Source organism: Balaenoptera borealis (genome assembly GCF_965194805.1).
Source record: "Balaenoptera borealis genome assembly, chromosome: 16".
Classification (NCBI taxonomy): Eukaryota; Metazoa; Chordata; class Mammalia; order Artiodactyla; family Balaenopteridae; genus Balaenoptera; species Balaenoptera borealis.
Window position 1 is genome coordinate 66,475,283 of NC_138872.1, and position 22,781 is coordinate 66,498,063.

At 42.1% G+C, this 22,781-nt stretch overlaps 1 protein-coding gene across 12 annotated transcripts in view; it reads right to left on the minus strand.

Moving 5' to 3' along the window:
- Positions 1 to 690: 690 nt before the first annotated feature.
- Positions 691 to 22,781, minus strand: part of DNAH3 (dynein axonemal heavy chain 3) — a 208,869-nt gene continuing 186,778 nt past the window's right edge. For 9 of the 12 annotated variants that reach the window (XM_082362351.1, XM_082362354.1, XM_082362357.1 and 6 more), the window contains 9 exons: positions 17,823 to 18,048; positions 14,655 to 14,899; positions 12,963 to 13,079; positions 9,414 to 9,568; positions 8,383 to 8,550; positions 5,944 to 6,086; positions 3,366 to 3,570; positions 2,515 to 2,652; positions 691 to 1,095 (listed from right to left, as the gene is read on the minus strand). In XM_082362351.1, coding sequence (XP_082218477.1) covers positions 742 to 1,095; positions 2,515 to 2,652; positions 3,366 to 3,570; positions 5,944 to 6,086; positions 8,383 to 8,550; positions 9,414 to 9,568; positions 12,963 to 13,079; positions 14,655 to 14,899; positions 17,823 to 18,048 — 1,751 coding nt within the window. In that variant the 3' untranslated portion in view covers positions 691 to 741. Of the gene's footprint in view, positions 1,096 to 2,514; positions 2,653 to 3,365; positions 3,571 to 5,943; positions 6,087 to 8,382; positions 8,551 to 9,413; positions 9,569 to 12,962; positions 13,080 to 14,654; positions 14,900 to 17,822; positions 20,099 to 22,781 lie in introns of those variants that run through there. The other 3 variants (XM_082362360.1, XR_014236086.1, XM_082362361.1) reach the window with 3 other exon arrangements.

Genomic DNA, 22,781 nt, shown 5'->3' on the forward strand with positions numbered 1-22,781 from the left:
ACATAGGTACAAGCAAGATATCTAAAGGCCCAGGGACAAACCATGGCAAGCAACAAATAATGGTTCTCTCATGTCTCCTTTCTTCCTGAAATTTCTGCCCATCTGTGTAGGCTAATGGAGAAGAATTGGGGTCCCAGTTCTACCACTGGCTAGCTGTAAAATTGAGCTAGTTACTTTTCTAAGCCTCCATCTCTGCATCACTGAAATGGAGATAATGATAATACTGCATAAGATTGTTGTGAGAAGTAAATTTTAAATATATCAAGAGCCTTTAAAAAATAAAAGTGGCCCAAGCATCTTTCAACCTATGAGAAGCCCTAATGTATAGACTAAGCCCTAGTGAATAGACTAGGAGAGAAGCAATTAAAGATCAGTGACAGTTACGGCAAAATAATAGGGGAAAAAAACAAAACAAAAACCCACCAGGGAGCTTAGCCACATGACTAAAGGTCTAGGTTGAAGAGTCCCACTGCCTGTGTTCAAATCTAGGCTCCACTATTTTAGTATCTATCTGATTTGGAAAATATTGCTTTCTCTATATCACGGTTTCTGCAGCCATAAAATAAGGATAATAACCCACTTCATAGGAATGCTCTAAAATACCTGGCTCATAGCAAGTGCTCCATTAATATAATGGTCATCATCATCATCATCATCATCCCATGTGACTATCAAGAAAGGAAAGCTAGATTTTAGTCAAGAATGAAATTCCTTTTATTTTCTGTGTTGAGACAGATGCCATCAGTTATCTAGCTGGCACAGTGAGGCTACTCCTCGGTTTATCCAGTGCTTCTGGGGCCTGTCGGTTGGGAGTTCAATGGATAGGACATAGTTGGTGGAGTGGCCTGTGGTGGAGAGGATACCTCTTCGGGCACTTGTTTTGTAGACTGGACACACATAAGTGTTCTGATGCAGAAACACTGCATTTTCCCCAGGTTTCAGCCAAATAATGGGCAATGGGTCATAGAGGATTTTGGGGAGAGACTCCCCGATCTGCATCGTTTCCCTATCCCAACGGGCACCTTCTAAGAAGAGTCCTTTTATGTAGGCCCCATCTTCTGGGTTATTCTCCATGACTGTTTCTTGTGTGGTTACCTGGAAGACAGGAAGCTGTGCGTTCCATTATCTGCCATTTTCCTAAATGAGGCAGCATTAAGAGATTGAAAAAGTACAAACTGGCTTTACTGTCTGCCTTTCCCAGGACACTGGGGCTTCTCTGATAATATTCCTGCCTGCTACATGGGCCAGGTCTGATTTCTAGTTAGCATGCTGCCCTTATATATGGCAGGCACAGAGAATGCACTAAAGTAAGAGCCAGGAGGCCACATTAACTGTTACCTAGCTTAGTGGCCTTGTACAATCTTTCCCCTTTCTGAACCTAGATCTGTAGTGAGGGGTTAGGTTCAGATGCATGCTGGTAAAACAGTTCTCTAGCAGGAGAAGAGAAACCTTGATTTGTAGTTTCTGTCAATTTCTGTGGTGTAAAGACTCCCACCATGGTCAATTTCAGCCTATCAATTGTTTAACAACCAGCTTTAACTGGTTCTGGTGAGTTAGTATGAGCCAGCTCCAGCATACAACTGTTTAGATTCAGAGGTGATAAATTTCTTCTGGTAAATGCAGAAAATGGTCTAGGTGTAGAAGAATAGGTGGGCGGAGGGGATTATGGTGAAGCAGAGAGCACGAGCTCCATTTAAAATCATTCAAATTCTAATCTTTTTGTTATTGTTAATGGAATGTTTTTCCCATTTCTATTTCGAAGTATTTATTGCTAGAATAGGAAAAGGATTTTTGTATATTTAACCAGTATCCAGTCATCTTACAAATTCTATTAATTCTGATAGGTGTGTTTTTAGGATTTCTAGGTATACAATCATTTCAACATCAAAAAAAGATAGTTTTATCTCTTTTCCAGTGTTTATTCCCGTTATTTTGCTTTCTTATTGCATTAATTTTGGCTTAGCATTGTCTTCAAAGGCCAATCAAGGTAATTTCATTTATAAACTAAATAAAGACCTAGGGCAATCAGTTTGTGACCTCCGGACTAGATGATTTCAAAGGATCTTTCTATAGAATTTAAAATTCTACAATGCTCTATAACAGTCCATCTTACTACTTTCTCTCCAAATATGGACTGGGTGATACTTGACTATTGGCCATTCCTTTGACTTTAAGCAAAGCACTACACAAGACCATTAACATCCTTCCAAATGAAGAGTCCACCATGTTGAATAAACAATGTGGAAGGTGCTTTCATTTTTCTCGGTACAACTGTGGCAGAATTTTCCTCTGGAAAGATTTCTTTTTATACACACAGAGACAAAGCCTTAGGAATCCTCTGATTCTGTTGGGAATAACTTTTGGAGCTACTTTAAGTCATGCTAAATACTTCATTTGTACCATCTCTGAAGTATTTGAGCCTTAACAGGTCCAAATGTTTGGACTCAAGGAAAGGGACAGCACCGCTTTCTCTGGTTGGCCCTTTGAGTTGGTCTAACCCAAGACGCCCCTTACCTCAAACTCAAATCCGATGTGGTCAATGGGGATGGCGTATTTCCGAGCGTAATTCTGAGAGACACCTGTCAAAAAAGACTGTGTAAAGTAGAATCCAGAGATCCAAAAGACCACAGGAGGCCCGTTGTCAATCCATTCCTAGAGAGCCACAGAAATAAAAATGCAAAGTCAACAACACAACAAAGATTGTTCAAAGGCAGGTAATACAACGAGTATCATAAAGAAATAGGCTTTTTCTCATTTTTCTTGAAACAGGCAGCCCTCTCAGTTTAGCTTATATTTTCCTCCTTTGAAATGAAAGTACAATGAAATATATCTCTACTTTAAGAAAAGCGCGGGTGCAGGCTGGTGTCAGGGATACGGGAGAGCGTGGTAGGGACTGTAGCAGTGGAGAGTGTGTGCCTTGTCTAAACTGAGCCACAGCCACTCATCTCCAGCAATAGTTGCCATGCAGGAATGCAGGTCCATCGTTTCAGGTCTTCCTGTTTTTGCAGGACAAACATCTGTATTTTGATATGTAACAATCCAGTGTTCATATGCTAGCTCAAATTTTTAAATAACCAAGCAGCCAGACCAAATCTATCTACTACCCCATGAGCTGTGGCCCATGAGACACCAGTTTGTGACATTTATTCTGGTTCCCACTCCTGCCTCTAGAGGCTATAATCTTTTCAAGGACTTTGAAAAGTCTCCCTCCTGCCCTCAACCCTGGTAAGACTGTTTCCAGTAGGTGCTCAGTCCCGGATGCTGTGAGGCTGCCCTATTCCCTCTGCCTCTAATCCATCATTTCAGAACATCCTCTCCACCTGAATGAGAATGCCAGGTGCACAGTTACCCTGACTCCAAGGTACCTGGAAGAAGGCCAAGCGGGCTAGCAGGTCAGCCACGTAGCCTCCCAGGGGCTTCAGTGATGGGTAGGACTTGGCCATCCACATGGCCGGCACTTTACCCACAAGCATGCTACTGAAGACATCCTCCAGCTCTGAGGACATCAAAACCTGCCCTTTAATTGCTCGGCCAAGGTCGATGAGGCTTATGCGAACCACTTTGGTCAATCTGCAAGAACAAAGGAGCAGACTCAGCCTGGCTCTCCAGTGACCTCATTCTACCCCAAGTACACTGACTCCAAGTCTCCTTTTACTTTTCCTCCCTTTAAAAAGTCAGATAATATACATTCATGATAGAAGAATTGTAAAGATGGGAAAAAATTAAATCACCCATTATCTCACCACCTAAAGATAACTTTGATGTATATCTTTCTAGCTTTTTCTATATGTAAACACAAATTATTTTTTAATGGGATCATACTATATATGTGTTTTTTGTAATTTGTTTTTCTCTCTTAGCATATAAGGAACATCTTTCCAATTCAATAGAGACCAAACTAAAATCGTCCTTTTTAATGACTGCAAGGTGTTCCATTTAATTTAACTGTTCCTCTATCGCTGAAACATATTATTTCTAGATTGTTGTCACTGTAAACAACATTACTAGGAACATCCACCTATATTAATCACTGCGGAAATTTATAATGATATTCTTACTAAAAGTAGAATTTCTGGGTCAAAGGGTAATGCAGTTTTAAGGCTTCTGATCTATATTGCCAAAGTTGTTCTTTTTATAGACTATGAGGTGCATGCATACCTGAGAAAAGGCAGCTGAAGGGCAGCCTGAAAGATGCCAAGATCACCTGTCTCTCTCTCTGGCCTCTGTTATGAGGCCTCATCAAGTCCAGAGGGAATTCAGCTGAGAGGGCCAAAGAATCTGCTACCAGAGAGAGCTTGTCATGTCCAAAGACTTATGGAATCCCAGCCAAATGGACATGAGAATGCTCAAACGCAAGAAACGGATTCCTGGATGTGTAACCACTAAACATTTATATTAAGAGGAATTTAAGGTTCAAACGTGTTATTGGTGTGTGTGCTTGGCTGAGGAGTCAAGAGCAAAACTACCCTCTGCGGGATTATGCCACAGACCTCTATTATACCTGAAACCTACTGGAAAAAGTTTTCTTTCTATTCTTGAAACTATGAGCTCTGCTAGTTTCAAGATTTTTAGTACTCAAGGAAGGAATATTTGCCCTAGAAGACACAATAATGGTTCCCCTGAATTGGAAGCTGAACTGTCATTTTGGGCTTCTCATACGTGAATAGGCAAAAAAAAAGGTAGTGGGCAAGTATGTTACAATATTGCCCAAAGTAGTTAATCCTGAGCATCACTGGAATATAAGATAGCTGTTACCCTCTTCTCTTATATTACAATGGCCAGTGGTAAAGGCTAGTGAAGGCCCCTGTAACCACCAAGAGCTCCAGTGACCTTAGCGGAGAATGAGTGGCAGAGGAGGAAAGTCATTCGCCTGGTGTCTGGATAAATGAGGACTACATCCCATCATACCAAGGTATCTGACTCAAGTAGTCAGCATCTTTGACTCACCCCCCATACTTAGCTTGGTCATCCACATGGCCAACAGCCTACTGACTCTAGGGAGTAACCCTAAGACTAAGGGAGTCAAGAAAGTCTTAGTTGACATTCTTCAAGTTCACTAGTCTTTCGGCATCAGGGCTGTCCCTAAAACTGAGCAATGACCAATGAAGCAAAATGGAGACAGCAGCACTTAAGAGCATTTGGAGCAGCAAGAACCTTGACTTGGAGGCAGAAGTGATGAATTTCCTCATTTGGCCTAGATGGTGTTTGGGAACGCTTTCAGTTTTGACTATCTAGAAATCAAATCAAGGTGATCCCACTGGGCTCTATGCTCTAGTATCTGGAGGAGAAGTGAGGAGGGACTAGAATAGAAGGCAGGAGACCCTTAGCCCCATGGCCATCTTATAATAGCCCTTCCTTACCCCTGTGGTAGCGGCAATGGGATGAACTGTTCCTCACCCCTTTCTAAGTTTACCCTGATTTCACATACTGGCTAAGTGCATGGGCTCTGGAATCAGAGGGCCTGGATTCAAACTCAGTTCTGCCATTGAATGACTGTGTGACCTTGAGCAAGTTACTTAGCCCTTCTGTCTGTTTTCTCATTTGTAAAATAGTGGTAGAGGGATTACTAACTGTGCATATTTTTAAAGACTATTGTGTGGTTTGAATGCAAAGGCATGAGTGGTGCTTGGAGCCATATCTAGCACTAAAGGCTCAATAAAAGTGGCTTTAATGATTACTTTTACTATTAGCCTGTGCTTGGTATTGGTTTTAACCCCAGTTTACAGATGTCATACGAATGAACGAGAGAGAATGAATAGAAGGAAGTGATTTAACCCTGGGCCAACACATGCTGGGATGGCCCTATTTACAGCCCTTCCTACAAGGTAGGGCAAACCAACTCTTCACAGCAACCCTTATCAAGTGTCCATTCTAGTTACTGCCCATTAGATTCTACCCCTCACACTCTAACTCCCAGGATCCAAGTAAGACCGTACAGCCCACCTGTTGAATCTGATGAGTTCTTGCCTTAGGACCGTGTTCATAGATTCATCATAGACCACAGGGTACAACTTCACGACCAACTCCAAGTCAAAGTCATTGGGAAGCTTGGAGAGTAGGTCCTGGGCCAGCTCCTCAACCACTTCCTTAAAGTGTAAGCATTAGAGAGGTGAATGAGACACAAGGCCAGCGGGCTGTGGCTTTGTCCAGTTAAACCTGAAGCAGTAAGCCTTTGTCTTTTTAAACCCAGTCTACAGGACCTTTCTGGGAACTCTCCTACAGAAGCCAATTCTGCCCTGAGGGGAAGGAGGATACCCATCCCACCCACCCCCACCCCCCACCCCTGCCCGCAGCCTTAGGGAGGACACCACCTCTAAGCTGAACAATGAAAGTTCTGAGCAAGGGCCTGAGGGCCAGGTGGGGAATTCCTGCTCAGCCAGCCAGGTAGACTCAGGGCAGTGCTGAACCCTGCAGAACTCCTCCAATCTTCAAGGTCACCCCTGGGAGACAATCTCCCCAGGCTCTCATAGCCAGCCCCTTAGGACCAGCTCCTGGTGCAGGTGGGACTTTGCTCTGCGCCAGTGACATGGACACCTGGGAAGGCAGTAGGCCATTCCTCAGCATTAAGAAGAGCCCAAAAAAAAAAAAAAAAAAAAAAAAAAAAAAAAAAGAAGAGCCCATAGGGGCTTCCCTCGTGGCGCAGTGGTTGAGAATCTGCCTGCCAATGCAGGGGACACGGGTTCGAGCCCTGGTCTGGGAAGATCCCACATGCCGCGGAGCGACTAGGCCCATGAGCCACAATTGCTGAGCCTGCGCGTCTGGAGCCTGTGCTCTGCATCAACAGAGGCCGCGATAGTGAGAGGCCTACGCACCGCGATGAAGAGTGGCCCCCACTTGCCGCAACTAGAGAAAGCCCTCGCACAGAAACGAAGACCCAACACAGCCATAAATAAATAAAATTAAATTAAAAAAAAAAAAAAAAAAAAAGAATAGCCCATGGCAGTGAGTTTAGCCAAGTAGGGAGGGGACAGGCCTAGAGGAAGAGTAGGAAGAGGAGGAGTGGGACGTGGGTGTGGGAGAGAAACACAGCTCTGCCATCCTTTGGCTCTAGGAGGCTGGAATGTACACTTTCTTCCCTCTTCCCACTGTGAGGGGAATTTCCATCCCTAAGCTGAGACACACAAACCAGGCTGCTTTATCTTCACACATATTACCACTTATGGTACTATGAACCAAATTGAGAAACCAAATACAATCATCCCTTGGTATCCACTAGGGATTGGCTGCAAGACCAAACTCCACAGATGGTCAAGTCCCTAATAGAAAATGGTGTAGTATTTGCATATAACGTACACACATCACCCCTCCCCCCCATACTTTAAATCATTTCTAGATTACTTATAATACCTAATACAATGTAAATGCTATGTAAATAACTGTAAATACAATGTAAATGCTTTTTAATAATTGCTGAAGTGGGGTGAATGCAAGTTTTGCTTTTTGGAAATTTCTGGAATTTTTTTTTCTGAATATTTCAATCTTTGGTTGAATTCAAGGACGCAGAACCTGTGGATATGCAAGGCCAACTGTATGCAAAGCCCACAGCTGAGCAGGGTTGAACATGGAGTAGCTCAGAAGCTGGAGAAGGGAAGAGAAGGAAAGGAGAGATCAGGGTGGAGTCAGGAGATGTGGTTCTGGGCGTGGCACTGCCTCTGTGTTTCTGAATGCCTTGAAGTGGGTCACTTCTTGTAGGGTTTGTTTTGCCCTCATCTGTAGACCAAGGAGGGTGGACAGGATCAGTCCTTCACAATGTGTGGAATGATCACAAGAGACACCCAAAATGCTTCCAGGTGTTTCCAGGACATGGAGCAAATAATGTTGAATCACGTGATGAGAAAGTCACTCTCTTGTCAAGTTTTGGCCACCTTTTTCTTTTCATTCCCTTCAAGGAGAAAGTCTCAGGTCAGGGCTGAGACTGCTCTGTAACACTTGCTGATCCTCCCCTTTTCCCAAGGAGACAGAAAGACATCAGCAGCATCTGGAAGAACCTAATGATGTTTGGCCTTTGTTTTCTTTTTGTGGCTGTCACGACATTATGGAAATGGAACTGGGTTTCCACTTATGGTCCTGATGTGCAGTTTTTTAAATAAATGTTTTTAAGCAAAAGAGATTTAGTTTTAAGTATTATGTAAATGGAATACAGATGATATGTGGATATAGCAATGAATCATGAAGGTTATACAGGAATAGCTGACATTTTAGAAACACTGGTGCTCTTCCAGCTCAGTATTTAAAGACTCTCAGCAGTAAGACCAGAGCACCCATATCCTCCCTCAGGGGTCTGCCAGGCCTCCACTTTTCTGCCTTCTTGGTCATCAGCCACAATACTGCATGCCCACTAGATGAAAAATTGCCTGGGAAGTTGAATTCAAGCCTGGTTACCTGAGGGGACTTGCCACTCCCTCCTGACTGCCTAGGGAGGGTCAGCAGCACCCCTTGAAACAGCTGGTTGGTTTCCTGGTTGTCTTTGGTGATGTCGGCATTCTCGTGCAGGCCAAACACTTCTGGGTGGGCTGTGATAGGGAGGTTCCTGAGATATTCAATATAGGACTGGAAAGGAAATCTTCAGTTGACATAAGTTCAGGTTCCTTGGGGTCCCACAGATCACCCAAGGTTTTGCCAGAGCAGACCCATGCAGGAATCACACTGTTTCGGTAGCACAGGCCATAGACACACACACGCACACACCATCAGGGCCAAGACATCCCAAGCTTTCCCTCATAGAGGTTTTGGAGGACTGAGTATGAGTATGAAGGTAGATGGACTGAGTATCTCCCCTCCCACCTCTGCTGGCTTCCTCCCTGCTCCCCCAGCAGTCTTAGCTTTGGAGACAAAAATTGGGTTTGGATTCAGGCAGAACAGGATTTGGATCCTAGCTCCATCTTAACCCAACTGTGTAACCTTGAGCTAGTCACCTGAAAGCCCAGTTTCCTTATCTGTAAGTGGGAAAATAAATGAGGTTATGAAGGAATAAGGCTTTGGCATATTAATAGGTACTCGATGAAAGTAAGCCCTTTTCATTCTTCCTTCAGATTTCTTGTTTTCTTCTTCCTTTTATCATTCTCCCATCCAGTTTTTCTGTCCCTCTCTTTGCCACCTTCTGAACCTTTGATTTCAAGTAGCAATTTCCATCCTGTTCACTACCAAGTCTTCATCTTAAACATCCCTCCCCCTTCTCCCCAGATGGACCCCATATTTTGAAAGATCTTGTCTACCAAATGCCCAGCATTCATTAAACAGTAATAATGTCTATCTTGTAGGCTTTTGGGAAGATTTGAAATAGCTTATGGACCCGAGTCAGGAAGCCCAAGCTATCCCTGGGCCCTCCTTGGATACACTGCAACCCTAGCCACATGGAGACTGCCAAGCCCCTCTGGGGGGACAGAGGGACCTCTCCCTCCCCTGCCCCTCACCTGGTAGGAGCCATGAGGAGGGATGTAGTAAGTGTCTCCAGGAGCAAGGCAGTAATGGTCCTGCTCAATTTCCTTACAGTAGAATGTGGACAGAAGGGATAGCAGGAGCCTTCTGTCTTTGTCATCTGTCACTCGGCCTCCATAATTACATTCCCCTGGGGACAACCGACAGAAGAAGAAGTTGAGCCCATAATGAACTTGGTCATAACCTAAAATAGAGAATTCTTCCAGCCAAGGAGCTCTGCTGAGACGCAGGGTTGCTAAAACCATGCTCAGCTTGGGATGAGACCAGGCCTTTTTGGTATTATGATTGCTACAAAAATAATACATGTTCACCATATTCGAAATTAGAAAATAGTGATAAACTGAAAGAAAAGCAATACAATCACCAATAATTCCAACAAAGGTAACTGTTAACATTTAGGCATCTTCCAGACATTTGTCTGGACATTTGCGTGTATGTGTACATAAATGTGAAAGGCATTATAGAAATGTGGTTCAGGGCAAGAACTCTGGCATGAGACAGTACTGAGCTCCAATTACAGCCAGTTTCTGGGCTCCAACTTTTGCCACTTATTAGCAGTTTCTCATCTGTCTAGAAGTAGAGATAACTGCATACCTATCTTACGTCATTGTGGCTAACAACGCTTATAAAGCATTTAGTACAATGCTTAGCATATAGAAAGCATTCAATTACAGCTTTTACAAATACATATAGTTTAGAAAATTAAGATTATCCTATATATACTTCTTTGGGATATAACTCTCCTACCCCCATCCCCATCATCAACATCAGTCTCTGAGACTCAGTTTTCTACACTCAGATTTCTACAAAAAGAATTAGGTAATTTTTTGAGGGGCCATCAAATCCATCTCACCAACCCAGGATGCATTTTCTAGCTGGATCAGATTCCACAGTATGTGGGTACCACCTGGTATTTGGAAGCTGGGGACAACACACTAGTCTGCAAGGAAAAGACATCTGTGTGTGTGTGTGTGTGTGTGTGTGTGTGTGTGTGTGTGTGTGTGTGTGTTCACATGCAAGGGCTCCCCTGAAGGGTGGGCTCATTTCCAATTCCAATCATTCTAGGAAGGGGCAGGTCTACGGACATGAAACAGGAAGTATGACTCAAGTTGAGGAGGCCTCAGCCTCTCTTGGTATTGGAGGGGTCTAAATGTCTAGGAGGAGCATCCTGGTGGCTCATTAAGGAAGAAGTAAGAGACTAAGGGGAAGCTCATACCTACTGAGTAATTTGAGCCCTACAAAAACTGTTTGACCTTAAGCCAGACCATCTAGATCTCTCTCTGTTGACCTCTCAGGCCTTTAGCAAAGTTTAGTTTGAACATTATAGTTTGTCCCAGCTGTAAAGATGTTTATGACAACACTAGAACTACAATATTAAAGGGAGAGTAGTTCCCCCCTGAAGTCAGCATGGCAGTGCTAGAGAGTAGCAAAGAGGGACTACAAGTGAAGGTAAACCTTAGGTACAGAGTCATGATTCAGGGTCCCACCTCCACTCTCTCATCAGCAAATTTTACTTCAGGGGATACCCTTATAGGCTCTGGGTTTTATGTTTATGAAGGAAGGTGCATTTCTTTACTTATATGTCTCCTCTTTGTAGCAAGAGCACAAGTTCCTAAAGGGGCCAGGATGTGCCTTATATCTCTTCTAGATTCTCCATTGGCTCTGCCACAGGGTTGGGAGTACCAGATTAAGAATGTATTTGACTTTGGCCCATCTAATTCGATAACCACTCTCCAAATAAGACCTGTCTCTTTGGTTAGTCTGTCTCTTGCGGTCATTACAGAGCTCTAATAATCATCTCTATCTGATCTTCTTTCCTTCCAGGCACATAGGAAGGTTATAACTCCCGGGGCCTCTGGCAGTGAGGTGGGGCCAGGTGACAAGTTCTTGCACATTTAACTCCTGGCATGAGCTCTTCAGTGCTACCCTGTGGCAGTGACCACACAAGTATATGTTGGGATGGTAGCATCAAAAGTTGGTGGAGTCTTTGCCAACTGTGCCCCTGATAGATAATTACAATGAGCAGAGACCCTTGCCAATTCACACTGGACATGTAGAATGGGCAAGAAATGTCTCACACCGTTGAGATTTGGGGATTGCTTGTTATCTCAGACTAACTAGTCTATCCTGACTGGTGCAGTTGGAAAGCGACTATCCTCAAGCCAGCTGGCACAGTTGGAGCAGGTTGGTTTATGAGCTGCAGGCAGTCCAATACTAAGACATCATCCCGGGGCAATTATGCACTCATTCTGTGATCTGAAGGGGAGCCCTGGGATGTGCTTCTGAGTGGTCTGGAATAATGGGAATATGGCTCACTTCTTTGGAAAAGTTCTTTCACCTAATTAAAATCCACTGAATTTATGCTGTGTGTCATTTGGGGTTTTGTTTTAGGAGACATTGTGCTGAGTTAAGGTCTTTGTCATCTTTTACAAATGAATTTAATCACTCTAAAGCAGGATTTCTCAGTCTTGGCACGATTAACATGTTGGACTGGGTAGTTCCGTGTTGTAGGGGGCTGTCCTGTGCATTGTAGGATGTTTAGCAGCATCCTTGGCCTCTACCCCGTAGCACATCCATTTAGTTGTGACAACAAGAAATGTCTCCTCAGTTTGTCAGATGTCCCCTAGGAGACAAAATCACCCTTGGTTGAGAACCACTGCTCTAAGGCCTCGGTCTTGTCAGTTGTAAAACAGGGTCACTAAAGTGAAGCTCATAAGATTGCTGTGAAGACTGAATGATGTAGATAAAGTGCCTGCCGTATGATTGGGGAAAGGATCCAGAGTGGAGGGAGGAACTTGTGTGTGACCTGGAAGATGCCCAGGTTTTTCTATTGAGCTGCATTTTGATGTTTGGCCATGGTAATCCATTCATTTAGCCCATCTATAGTTTATCTCCTACCTCTGGGATTACATGGTGTGCTTCTTGAGGGCAGTGGCCAAGTCTTATATATTTACATTCTTCCATATTATGTACTAGTATATATTGGATGACTGATAAAAGATTGCTGATGAATTGCTTTAATACAAAACAGCAAGTGTCATTTTCACCTCAGGGTACCTCTGCTGGGAGTGCTCTCCTTCCTTTTTCCCACTGCCTGCCCCCGCTTTCTTCTTCCACTTGTAAAACTCCTACTTATCCCTCAAAACCATCTTTCACGCTTTCAGGAAGTTTTCCCTAATCATCCCCACCCCATGTCTGAAATTTAATCCTTGTGCTATCTTATAAATGTTTCTCTTACTGAACTTATCACTGTACTGTTATTTATTTTGTTATATTTCCCTCCCTTTGTAGACTGGGCACCCCTTAAAGGGAGGGATTGATCTTGATTTTTCTGTGTGTGTTTTTTGTTTTTGTTGGTTTGTTTGTTTTACAATATCCAGCATGGTGACCAGCATCATTAAGAGCTCCATGTCTGTTGAAAGCATAAGTGAGTAAGTGAACAAATGGAGATGGAAGCAGAGGAGCAGGAAGGTGGAGCATAATCGTGGAGGTTTATGGTTGCCAAAGCCTCCTTCCATAAATACCTGTCAGGTAGGTCAGAGCATCCAACGGCACCTCCTTGTAGTCATTCAGAAACATCTGGATCTGCCGCATACTAATCCTCAGGTCGGATTCGTTGAATTCATAAGGAATATTCCAACCTGCATGAGGCAGAGGTAAATTAGATGCTTCAGGGATGAGAGCTCTTAATTTCCACTCAGAGATTGAGCTGGTGGAATTAAGCATCATTATGGATCAAGAGCCTCTTTCAGCCCTGTGAATATCAAGCACCATGCCAACAATTAGCTTTGACATTTACTGCCAACGTGGGAGACATTCTGCCTGAGAAAACATCCATTCTAAAGTCAGTTTCCTTATGGATCTCCCCCATTTGATAAGGAAGATGTTAACATCCTGGGATTTGTGGAATGAGAGTTATTCACCCTGGCTGGAATACTGTGGTAATGCACAGAACGCCAAAAATAACACCAAAGCATAGCTAGGGAGCACTCTCTGTGATTGGGCAATAGAACTAAGTTAGCTTTGAGAATTCCCCTCCTCACACTCATGGGAGAACTAGACGGCTGGCCTTGAAGAAACTATTGCTTGTATTTTCAAGTGTTATAATGATAAATGCCCAGTGGGGCTGCACAAGTGACATAAATGCATGAACCAGGCTGGATGTAAGACAGTAGGGTATGGTAGGACCTGTGCTCAATGGAGATGTTTAATTTCCTCCTAAACATTCACATTCAAATTAAATATATAATAAAATAACAAAAACTTGGGTTCTGGCAAAGAGAACACAACTGGGCAGTTGACTATAAGCCAAACTGTTGTATGGATGTTTGGAGGTCTGGCACGGGTGGGAGAATGGTGGTGGGAGAATGTGGTGTGTGAGATGCAGATGTAGAGGGAGTGTCCCCTTTGGCTGTCTCGTCTCTGAAACCCTCAGTTGAAGGGTCAGGTGGTCTGTGGAGCTAACTGGGGCAGGTAGAAGGAAAGAGGATGTTGTGAGAGAACCACCAACAGGACGATTTGCCTCCTTTTGTAACCCAAAAGAACGGCTAAGAATACCTTAAGGTGGGTCATTTCAAGAAAAGAATCAGACGCAGCCCACGGGTGAGAGAAAAATCATCCAACCTTAAAACCATGATGATATGGGATCTGTATTTAGCAGATGATCTGCTCTAACAAGAATCTTGAGTCACTTAAGTTAGGCCATGGATAAGTTACATTAATAAAGAAAGTTATGTTTATTTTTTCAAGGAGAAGCACAAACAGATGTCCCAGCTGTATTTCTTTCATTGTTACGCACAGGTAAAGAGAGCAACCTAAAATGTTATAAATTACCTGGTGACTGATTCCCTGGAGAGTGGCCATGATACCCAAGCTAGGCAAATACACCAAAGGGAAGGGCCTCCAATCTTCTCATTATCATATTACTTCAGTAATTAGGGGACCTCTGATTCTGGAGCATCACCTCTCTTTCCCTGACATTGATATTGACCTGGTTATAGGACTGCCAGACTTGTTAAATAAAATTACAGAGACACTCAGTGAAATTTAATTTCAGATAAACAACAAACCATATTTAGTATAAATATGTCCCAAATATTGCATGGAACATACTTATACCCTATTTTACTGGCAACCCTGAGTACAAACTTGAACGCACCCCTGTATCTGTCTGTGATCTTTCCCCCAGGCAATCCAGGTATGCTGTCATCTCTCACCTAGGGGTCCAAAATTTCTCCTCTCTTGAACGACGGCATGGAAGAAGCAAAGGCCAAACAACAGCTTTTGCCACATCACTGCTTTTGTACAGCTTTGGAAGAACACGGGGTCTGAGATGGGGTCATTGAGGTAAGAGCGCAAAAGGTTGGCCCGGAGCCCTTTGGGGGGTTCATTGGTCATTTTAATCCCATTCTGGAGGATGCTGACTGGAAACTTCTCTGATGGATAGCTTGTTAACCAGAGTCTGGAAGAACAACAGTCCCAATTATTTACAGCAATGCAATACATTATACTGAAAAACAGTAACAAAAAATAATAACTACCATTTATTAAGCATCACTAGATGCTGAACCCCATGCTAAGAATTTAATTTATGTCCCTTCATTTACTTTAATCCTCACAGCCACCCTATGATTTATTATCCCCTTTACCAGTGAGGAAACAGAGGCATGGAGAAGTCAAGTGGGGTTTTCAAGGACACACCACTTAGAAGCAGCAGAACCGAGATGAACTCAGGGCTCCCTGACTCCAAAGGCCCTGTCCTAATCACTACACCATGGTCCTGCCCTGCTGGACTTTCTGAGCATCTATTATGGTCAAATACTACACCCGGCACTCCAGGAGTGGCCGAAATGAGCAAAGCATTGTTTCTTGCTTCTAGATACTCACAGCCTTGCTGCTAGGAGGGGAAATGGGAGCTGGGGAGGGGAGAAAAGACAAGCAAACAGAATGCCAAGGAGTTATAAAATCAAGACCGCAGGGAGGGAGGGAAATACTGGGCCGTGGGGGTCCATGGGAAGAAGAGATTTCCACGGGGTGGAGAGAGCAGAAGTCTGCAAACTACTGCCAGGGAGCCAAATCTAGCCTAAGCCTGTTTTTGTAAATAAAATATTATTGGAACATGGCCACACCTCTTCATTTACAAATTATTTATGGATGCTTTCATGCCACAACAGCAGAGCTGAATAGTTGCAACTGACAACATGTCCTGCAAAACCTAAAATATTTACTATCTGGGCCCTTACAGGAAAAGTTTGCTGACCCCTGTCATAGAGGCCAATGGCATTAGAAATGGGTCTTGAGAATATGGAAGATTTCTTTTCTTAAATAATAAAAGTATATCTATGCCCATAAGAAATGGGAACATAGGTAAAAGTATTTAGAAAGGAAAAAAATACATGATTTTACTATCTACAGGTTAACATTTTGGCATATTGTCTTCCAGGATTTTATTCATTTGTTTTTCTTACTCAAGCTCAGGTTACATACACATTGTGGCATCCTGTTTTGTTTCATTTTTGTGGGTTTGTTTTTCTTTTTTGCTAGACATTAGAGACGTTTCCAACAGGAGGATTTGGGGATGGAAGGTCATTAAAGACACAGGACACAGGCTGAGCAACTGCAAGGAGGAGGAAAAGTTGGGGGTGTGGTAAGGCCTATAGTGGGCAGCCTGCTGTGGTCCAGGCACAGGGCTCAGAGGGGAGGGAAGAGGCCATAACCTGGGGGCCTGTGGCCTGACTTCAGTCTGCAGATGGGTGATGTTTAACTCTCACCATGCAAACCAACACAATGCTGTAACATATTTTTGAAGTAGTTGCCAACTTTTAAAAATCTAGGGCTTTCTGTTAAAGTTCTAGATTCCCGTCTTTCCTTTAAAATCGTCATAAAATCTGGATACAAGAGGCCTGTATTCCTGCTTGGCAACAGCTGGTAGTAGGCAGTAACTGCTCTTCTCTACAGGGCATGTGCCTCTAGTTCACCACAGTCCCCGCCACTCTCTACCGGTATTCAACACTGAGGCTGACTGTCCACGATGATAGCTACTGTATTGTGGAAAGTGGAAAATTTCTTGTGCCCAGTCCTCTTCACTCATTTACGTTACATTCCTCGTTGTATAGGCACTTGAGTTTGTGACTTGGGTTAAGATCATATTACAGAAGACCTTAAATGTCAACACGAATAATTTTTTCTTCATTGAGTATGTCATTGATGGTCAATGAGTCAACTCAGCGTCCAAAACCAAATAGAATTCTTGAAATTAATGGATTTCCTCTTAAACTCTTACATGAATCTTATATGAGCCTTACATGAATACAATCAACTACGGCCTAATCTGGCTTTGTAAATAAACACCAAACACTTTTCTATTTTCAGGCAGACATGACTAAAATAAAAATAACCAGCAAACTTTGTTGCCTAGAGCAGGAGTTGGCAAACTTTTCCTATGAAGGATCAAAGAGTAAATGTTTTAGACTTTGCATGCCATATGGTCTCTGTCACAACTACTTGAAGCATAAAAGCAGTCACAGACAGTATATGAGTGAGCATGGCTGTATTTCAATAAAACTTTATTTATAGACACTGAAATTTGAATTTCATATAATTTTCACATGTCATGAAATATTATACTTCTTTCAATTTTTTTCAACCATAAAAAATGTAAAAGTTATTCTCAGATTGCAAGCTGTACAAACACAGGCAGCAGACTGGATTTGGCCATAGTTTGCTGACCCCTGGCCCAGAATGAAAGAATCACTGAACATTTGAGTTAAAAGGGGCTTTGAAGTCTGTCTCATCTCATCATTCTCTAAATGCAAAAACTTAGGCCCAGTCTTGCTGGGCTTTAAAGTTCACAGAAAATAAATAGCTGTTTCCAATATTGATTAAAATTCCATGGATCTAAACAAGTATGGGACAGATCAAGTGCCTAGACTACAGGTGGATTTTTTTTGTTTTAGGCAAATAATTTTTAAAACTCCGATTTGCTGGCATTTAATCTACCTTCCCAGGCACATCTCCTATCACCTCCCAAAAACAATTTCTCACAGTGTATACCCAGGAATCATAGGATAACTTCTTGGTCTTTCCTTTGCTTTTACAAATGCTGCCCTTTCTGCCTGGAACATCCTTCCTGGAAAACTCCTATTCATCTTTCGGTACTCCAGGTCTTCCCCAAATTTTCCTTCCCTTTTCCATTCTTATTCAAACAAGTACAGCAGGTATTGCATGGTATCAACATTATTCATCTATGGTCTGCCTTCTACTAGACTGAGAGCTTCTTTAAGGGTAGAACTGTGTCTTGTTCATCTTTGCATTCCCAGCCATTAGCATGACGTCTGGAACTCGAGGTTGGGGCCCAGAGACGCAGTGGTGGGGCAGCATCTCACCTGAATCCCATACTGGTGCTCTCAGGAACAATCACCTCCTCACAGATCTTCTCCAGCACAGGCATCCAGCTCGTGGCCAGATGACAGTTCTGTAAGACCACCCAGGTCCCATCTTTGATGGCAGTGTTAATCATTTTGGCAGCAATAGGGCCTTGGCCTTGGCCAAGGGAGATGGTCTGTGTTTTGGCACCTCCCATGCCAAGATCATCAGCAAATTTCAGCAGGCCTGAGATCAGGAAGAAAAAAGGCTTTTGAAAGAGAACAGGCTATTTAAGACCGTATTAAAAATAACAACACAGAAGAAGGGGTCATATTAAAATTCTGGACTCAGAAAGAAAGCCACTGGCTTTTGTTAATTATGAAATTAGCATCTTTCTGAGGAAGCTTTAGACTTCTGGTAAGATGGTGAACGAAGATACTACTGTCTTCTTTTGCTCTAAATAGATAGACATTCTTCATGAAAAAAAAAAAAATAATAAGAGTTTGAAAGGAAGAGAAATTCCCAGGTGCCAAAAATGAAGAGGGAACTTCAAACTAGAAAGGTTAGCACATAACCAAAGAACTAGGAACTGGGTTTTTCTTTTTTTTTTAATTTTTATTGGAGTATAGTTGATTTACAATGTTGTGTTAGATTCAGGTGTACAGCAAACTGAATCAGTTATACATATACATATACCCACTCTTTTTTAGATTATTTCCCATATAGGCCATTACAGAGTATTGAGTAAGAGTTCCCTGTGCTATACAGTAGGTCCTTATTAGTTATCTATTTTATATATAGTAGTGTGTATATGTCAATCCCAATCTCTCAATTTATCCCTCCCCCCCTTACCCTCTGGTAACCATAAGTTTGTTTCCTACATCTGTGACTCTATTTCTGTTTTGCAAATAAGTTCATTTAGGAACTGGGTTTTTGTAAATTTATTTTACTAGGAAAACAGGTATTTGGACAGTGAAATTTCAAATAGATCTCTTTCACATCTCTTTTCCTCAGAGGCAGCCGATGTTACACCTTTTTGTGAGTCCTTCCAGAGATATTTCACGCATTTAAGTAAATGTGTATACACTATTATACTTACATGAATTGTAGAACACTATATTTGCTTTTTTCACTTAGATTTTTCCACATCATTTTTCCTTTACATATATAAAGGCCATATTCTTTTTCATGGTTACATAGTATTTCACCTTTGGAAAATACCATACTTTATTTAACCAGTCTAGTGGTTGGAGTTTGTCCACAGGGAATATAGCTTTGCACTTACAAGGGGTGGGACGCTAGAACTGAGACTTTTTTTTAAGTTAGGATCCTCAAATGGCTGCACTCTCATGTAAGAAGGCCAGAAATCTGCTTTGTGTTCTTTCTTTAATGATTTTTAGATGCGTTTCTTTTATGATCTTTTTTAGAGACAATATTAGTCTGCTAGGGCTGCCATAACAAACAACCAAAGATTGGGTGGCTTAAACAACAGAAATTTATTTTCTCTCAGTTCTGGAGGCTAGAAATCCAAAATCAATGTGCTGGCAGGGTTGGTTTCCTCTGCGGCTTCTCTCCCTGGCTTGTTTGTGGCCATTTTCTCATGTCATATTTTCACTGTGTCCTCACATGGTCTTCTTCCTGTCAGTGTGTCTGTGTTCTAATCTTCTCTTATAAGGACACCAGTCATATTGGATTAGCACCTACCCTAATGACCTCACAACTAACTCTTTAAGGACCTTATCTCCAAATACAGTCACATTCTGAGGTACTGGGAATTAGGTTTTAACATACAGATTTGGGAGGGACACAATTCAGCCCATAATACCCCCATAATACTGGGGGTTAATTCTTTTGATTGTTCTATGTGCTGATTATGCCTTGTAGTGATGTATTTCCTCATGTAGTTTATAATTTTTTTATTGTTGAGTTCACAATCAGCAAGTTTGTGTTATTTTGTGGGAGTCTGATATATCTTGGGTTTTAGGAGTGCCCTAACAGAACAATTTTGCATATGCAGACACTGGTGTCCCCAGCGTCTTGCCATTCTGGATCAATTTTATGGGAAATTTCTCAGCTTGAGAATCCCATACCATAGGGTACTGTAAATCTACACCCCTCATCTGCATGTAGCATAGGCTTGGAGTTTTAATTTCACAATTTAATTTTAATTTTAAAATTAAAATTTCATTTTAATTTTAATTCTCACTGAAGAATTGTTTACTTTTTCCACCCACGCTCCAGGACATTGATAAGCTTCCACATTGCTTCTTGAGTCAGTAGCCTAAAATTCAGAGTTCTATGGAAAAAAAAAAATACATGGATTTGGAACAAAACAAAACTTCTAGAAATGGAAAGCACTGTCATTGAAGATAAAAACTCAAAGCACTGATTAAAAAAGCAGGTTAGATACAGCCAAAAAGAGAATTAGTGGAAAGTAAGGTCTGCAATCAATGATGCATTCAGTAGTGATGGGAACCCCAGGTCTCCAAACACCATCACCTGCTAAAGGAATTGGAGTTCCTTGGAGAAACGTTTGTTCAAGATAAGCCTGAAATATATATGGTAGTTCTACACAGCAAGGAAGTTATCAAAAACCACTGGGGTATGTGAAAAGGATACTGACACAGAGGTGCTCCCACAGGCCAAAGACTGAATAATCTGAGCATCAAAAAGAATAACGACAGCAGTGGAGTAAAATACCACTATATTTGAAACATCCAATATGTTAAAACCAATACATTAATAATCGTACCAAAAAACCCCATCTTACTGCCTAAGTAACTTTCGAGGTTACTAGGGCACCAATTCATTATTCTGAAAGCTGGTAAATAAAGAGTATGAACCAAGCATCTTTTCTGCCTGTCCTTTTTGAAGTATATTTAGAGTAAACCAAAGAGTTGATAAAGAAAAATTCTTCTTTATAGAAGAGTTCCAGCTAATAAATGTGAAAGGAATGATAGAATTAAAATATCATCATTTTGCAGCCCCTAATTAAATAATGGATCTGGGTAATGATTTTCTAAGGCCGATAAAACCATTAGGTCAGTGGTTCCCATTGGCTGCACACTGAAATTACCTGAAAAGCTTTATAAAACACAGTCCCTGGTGGCGCAGTGGTTGAGAATCTGCCTGCCAATGCAGGGGACACAGGTTCGAGCCCTGGTCTGGGAAGATCCCACATGCCGCGGAGCAACTAGGCCCGTGAGCCACAATTACTGAGCCTGCGCGTCTGGAGCCTGTGCTCCGCAACGAGAGAGGCCGCGATAGTGAGAGGCCCACGCACCGCGATGAAGAGTGGCCCCCGCTTGCCGCAACTGGAGAAAGCCCTCGCACAGAAACGAAGACCCAACACAGCCATAAATAAATAAATAAATAAATAAACAAAACAAAAACCAAAAAAACCACAGTGCCTGGGTCTCACCTACAAAGATTTAAATTTAATTGGTTGAGGGTGAGGCCTGCACATGGAGATTTTCTGTTTTTTTTTTTCTTTCTTTCAATTTTTAATTGAGACGTTCTCTTTATTTCACTCTCATTCTTGAAAGATAGATTTTATGTTTGCATATTTTGTTTTAGCACAATGATGGTATTATTCCACAAATTGCACTGTTGCTATTGAGACATTTGTTGTCAGTCTAACTGCTGTTCTTTAGAGATAATCTTATTTTTCTCACTGACTGCTTTTAATTTATTTTTTTACTGAAGTATATAGTTAATTTACAATGTTGTGCTAATTTCTGCTGTACAGCAAAGTGACTCAGTTATACACATATATACATTCTTTTTTATATTCTTTTCCATTATGGCCTATCCCAGGATATTGAATATAGTCCCCTGCACTATACAATAGGACCTTATTGTTTATCCATTCTACATAAAATAGTTTGCATCTACTAACCCCGAACTCCCAACTCATCCCTCTCCCACCCCCCACCCCCTAGGCAGCCACCAGTCTGTTCCCTATGTCTGTGAGTCTGTTTCTGTTTCATAGATAGGTTCATTTGTGCCATATTTTAGGTTCCACATATAAGTGATACCATATGGTATTTGTCTTTCCATGGAGATTTTCTTAAAGCTCCCTAGGTGATTTCAATGTGCAGCCAAGATTGAGAACCACCATATTAGGTGAAAGGCTGATGGGAAACTTTATAAAGGAGGCGGTGGAGGAGTAGCGAGCTGAATCACACTTCCAATGCCTGAACCCACTGATCAATCTTAATGAAAAAAGATGACCAGACAGTATGTGCCTCCTAATATGGCACACTCTGAGGGACACAGTACCTGCAGTTTCCTGGGAAGTTATCCCAGCTGAATCTAATCAAGCCTCTAGCACAGGGGGACAGGAACAAGCTACATACACCGTTGGATTTTACAGGCCTGTCCTCTCCCAACACAGCATCATCATTTTACAGACCATATTCTGACCTTGCCCCCATTTCTCTTCTCTACTTTTCCTGGTTTCTCCTCATTTCTCTTGTATAAGCCTGCCACAGAAAGGACATAGGGGAAGGAGAAAAGATGCTATAAAGGGGTCATGAATTGAGCTTTGACAATAACAATAATTTGGGTGTAGGAACCTGGAAAGGGTACCAGTTCATTTCAGCGCCTTCCTCTGATTGCCTTTGAGGAGAAGTGCTGGCTTTCTAACCGGGTCAGGATACATGTCAAATTCCTCAGCTTTCACAGAACTGCCAACTATGTCATTTGCATTTCTGGTATTCTTTCTTCATTCAGCAACAGAGAAAACTAAAGCTTTAAGATTCCCCAACAGAAAAGAAAATGAATCTATTTCTGTCAACAACTCACACCCTTTTATATGCACAAACACTTTCTGGAAAGATACACAACTGTTAGTAGTGGTTACCTCTAAGAGGGTTAGGAGGAAGATGTACCTTTCACTTTACACCAGGGTTTCTCAACCCCAGTACTATTTACATTTTGGGCTGGATAATCTTTCGTTTTGGGGGACTGTCCTGGGC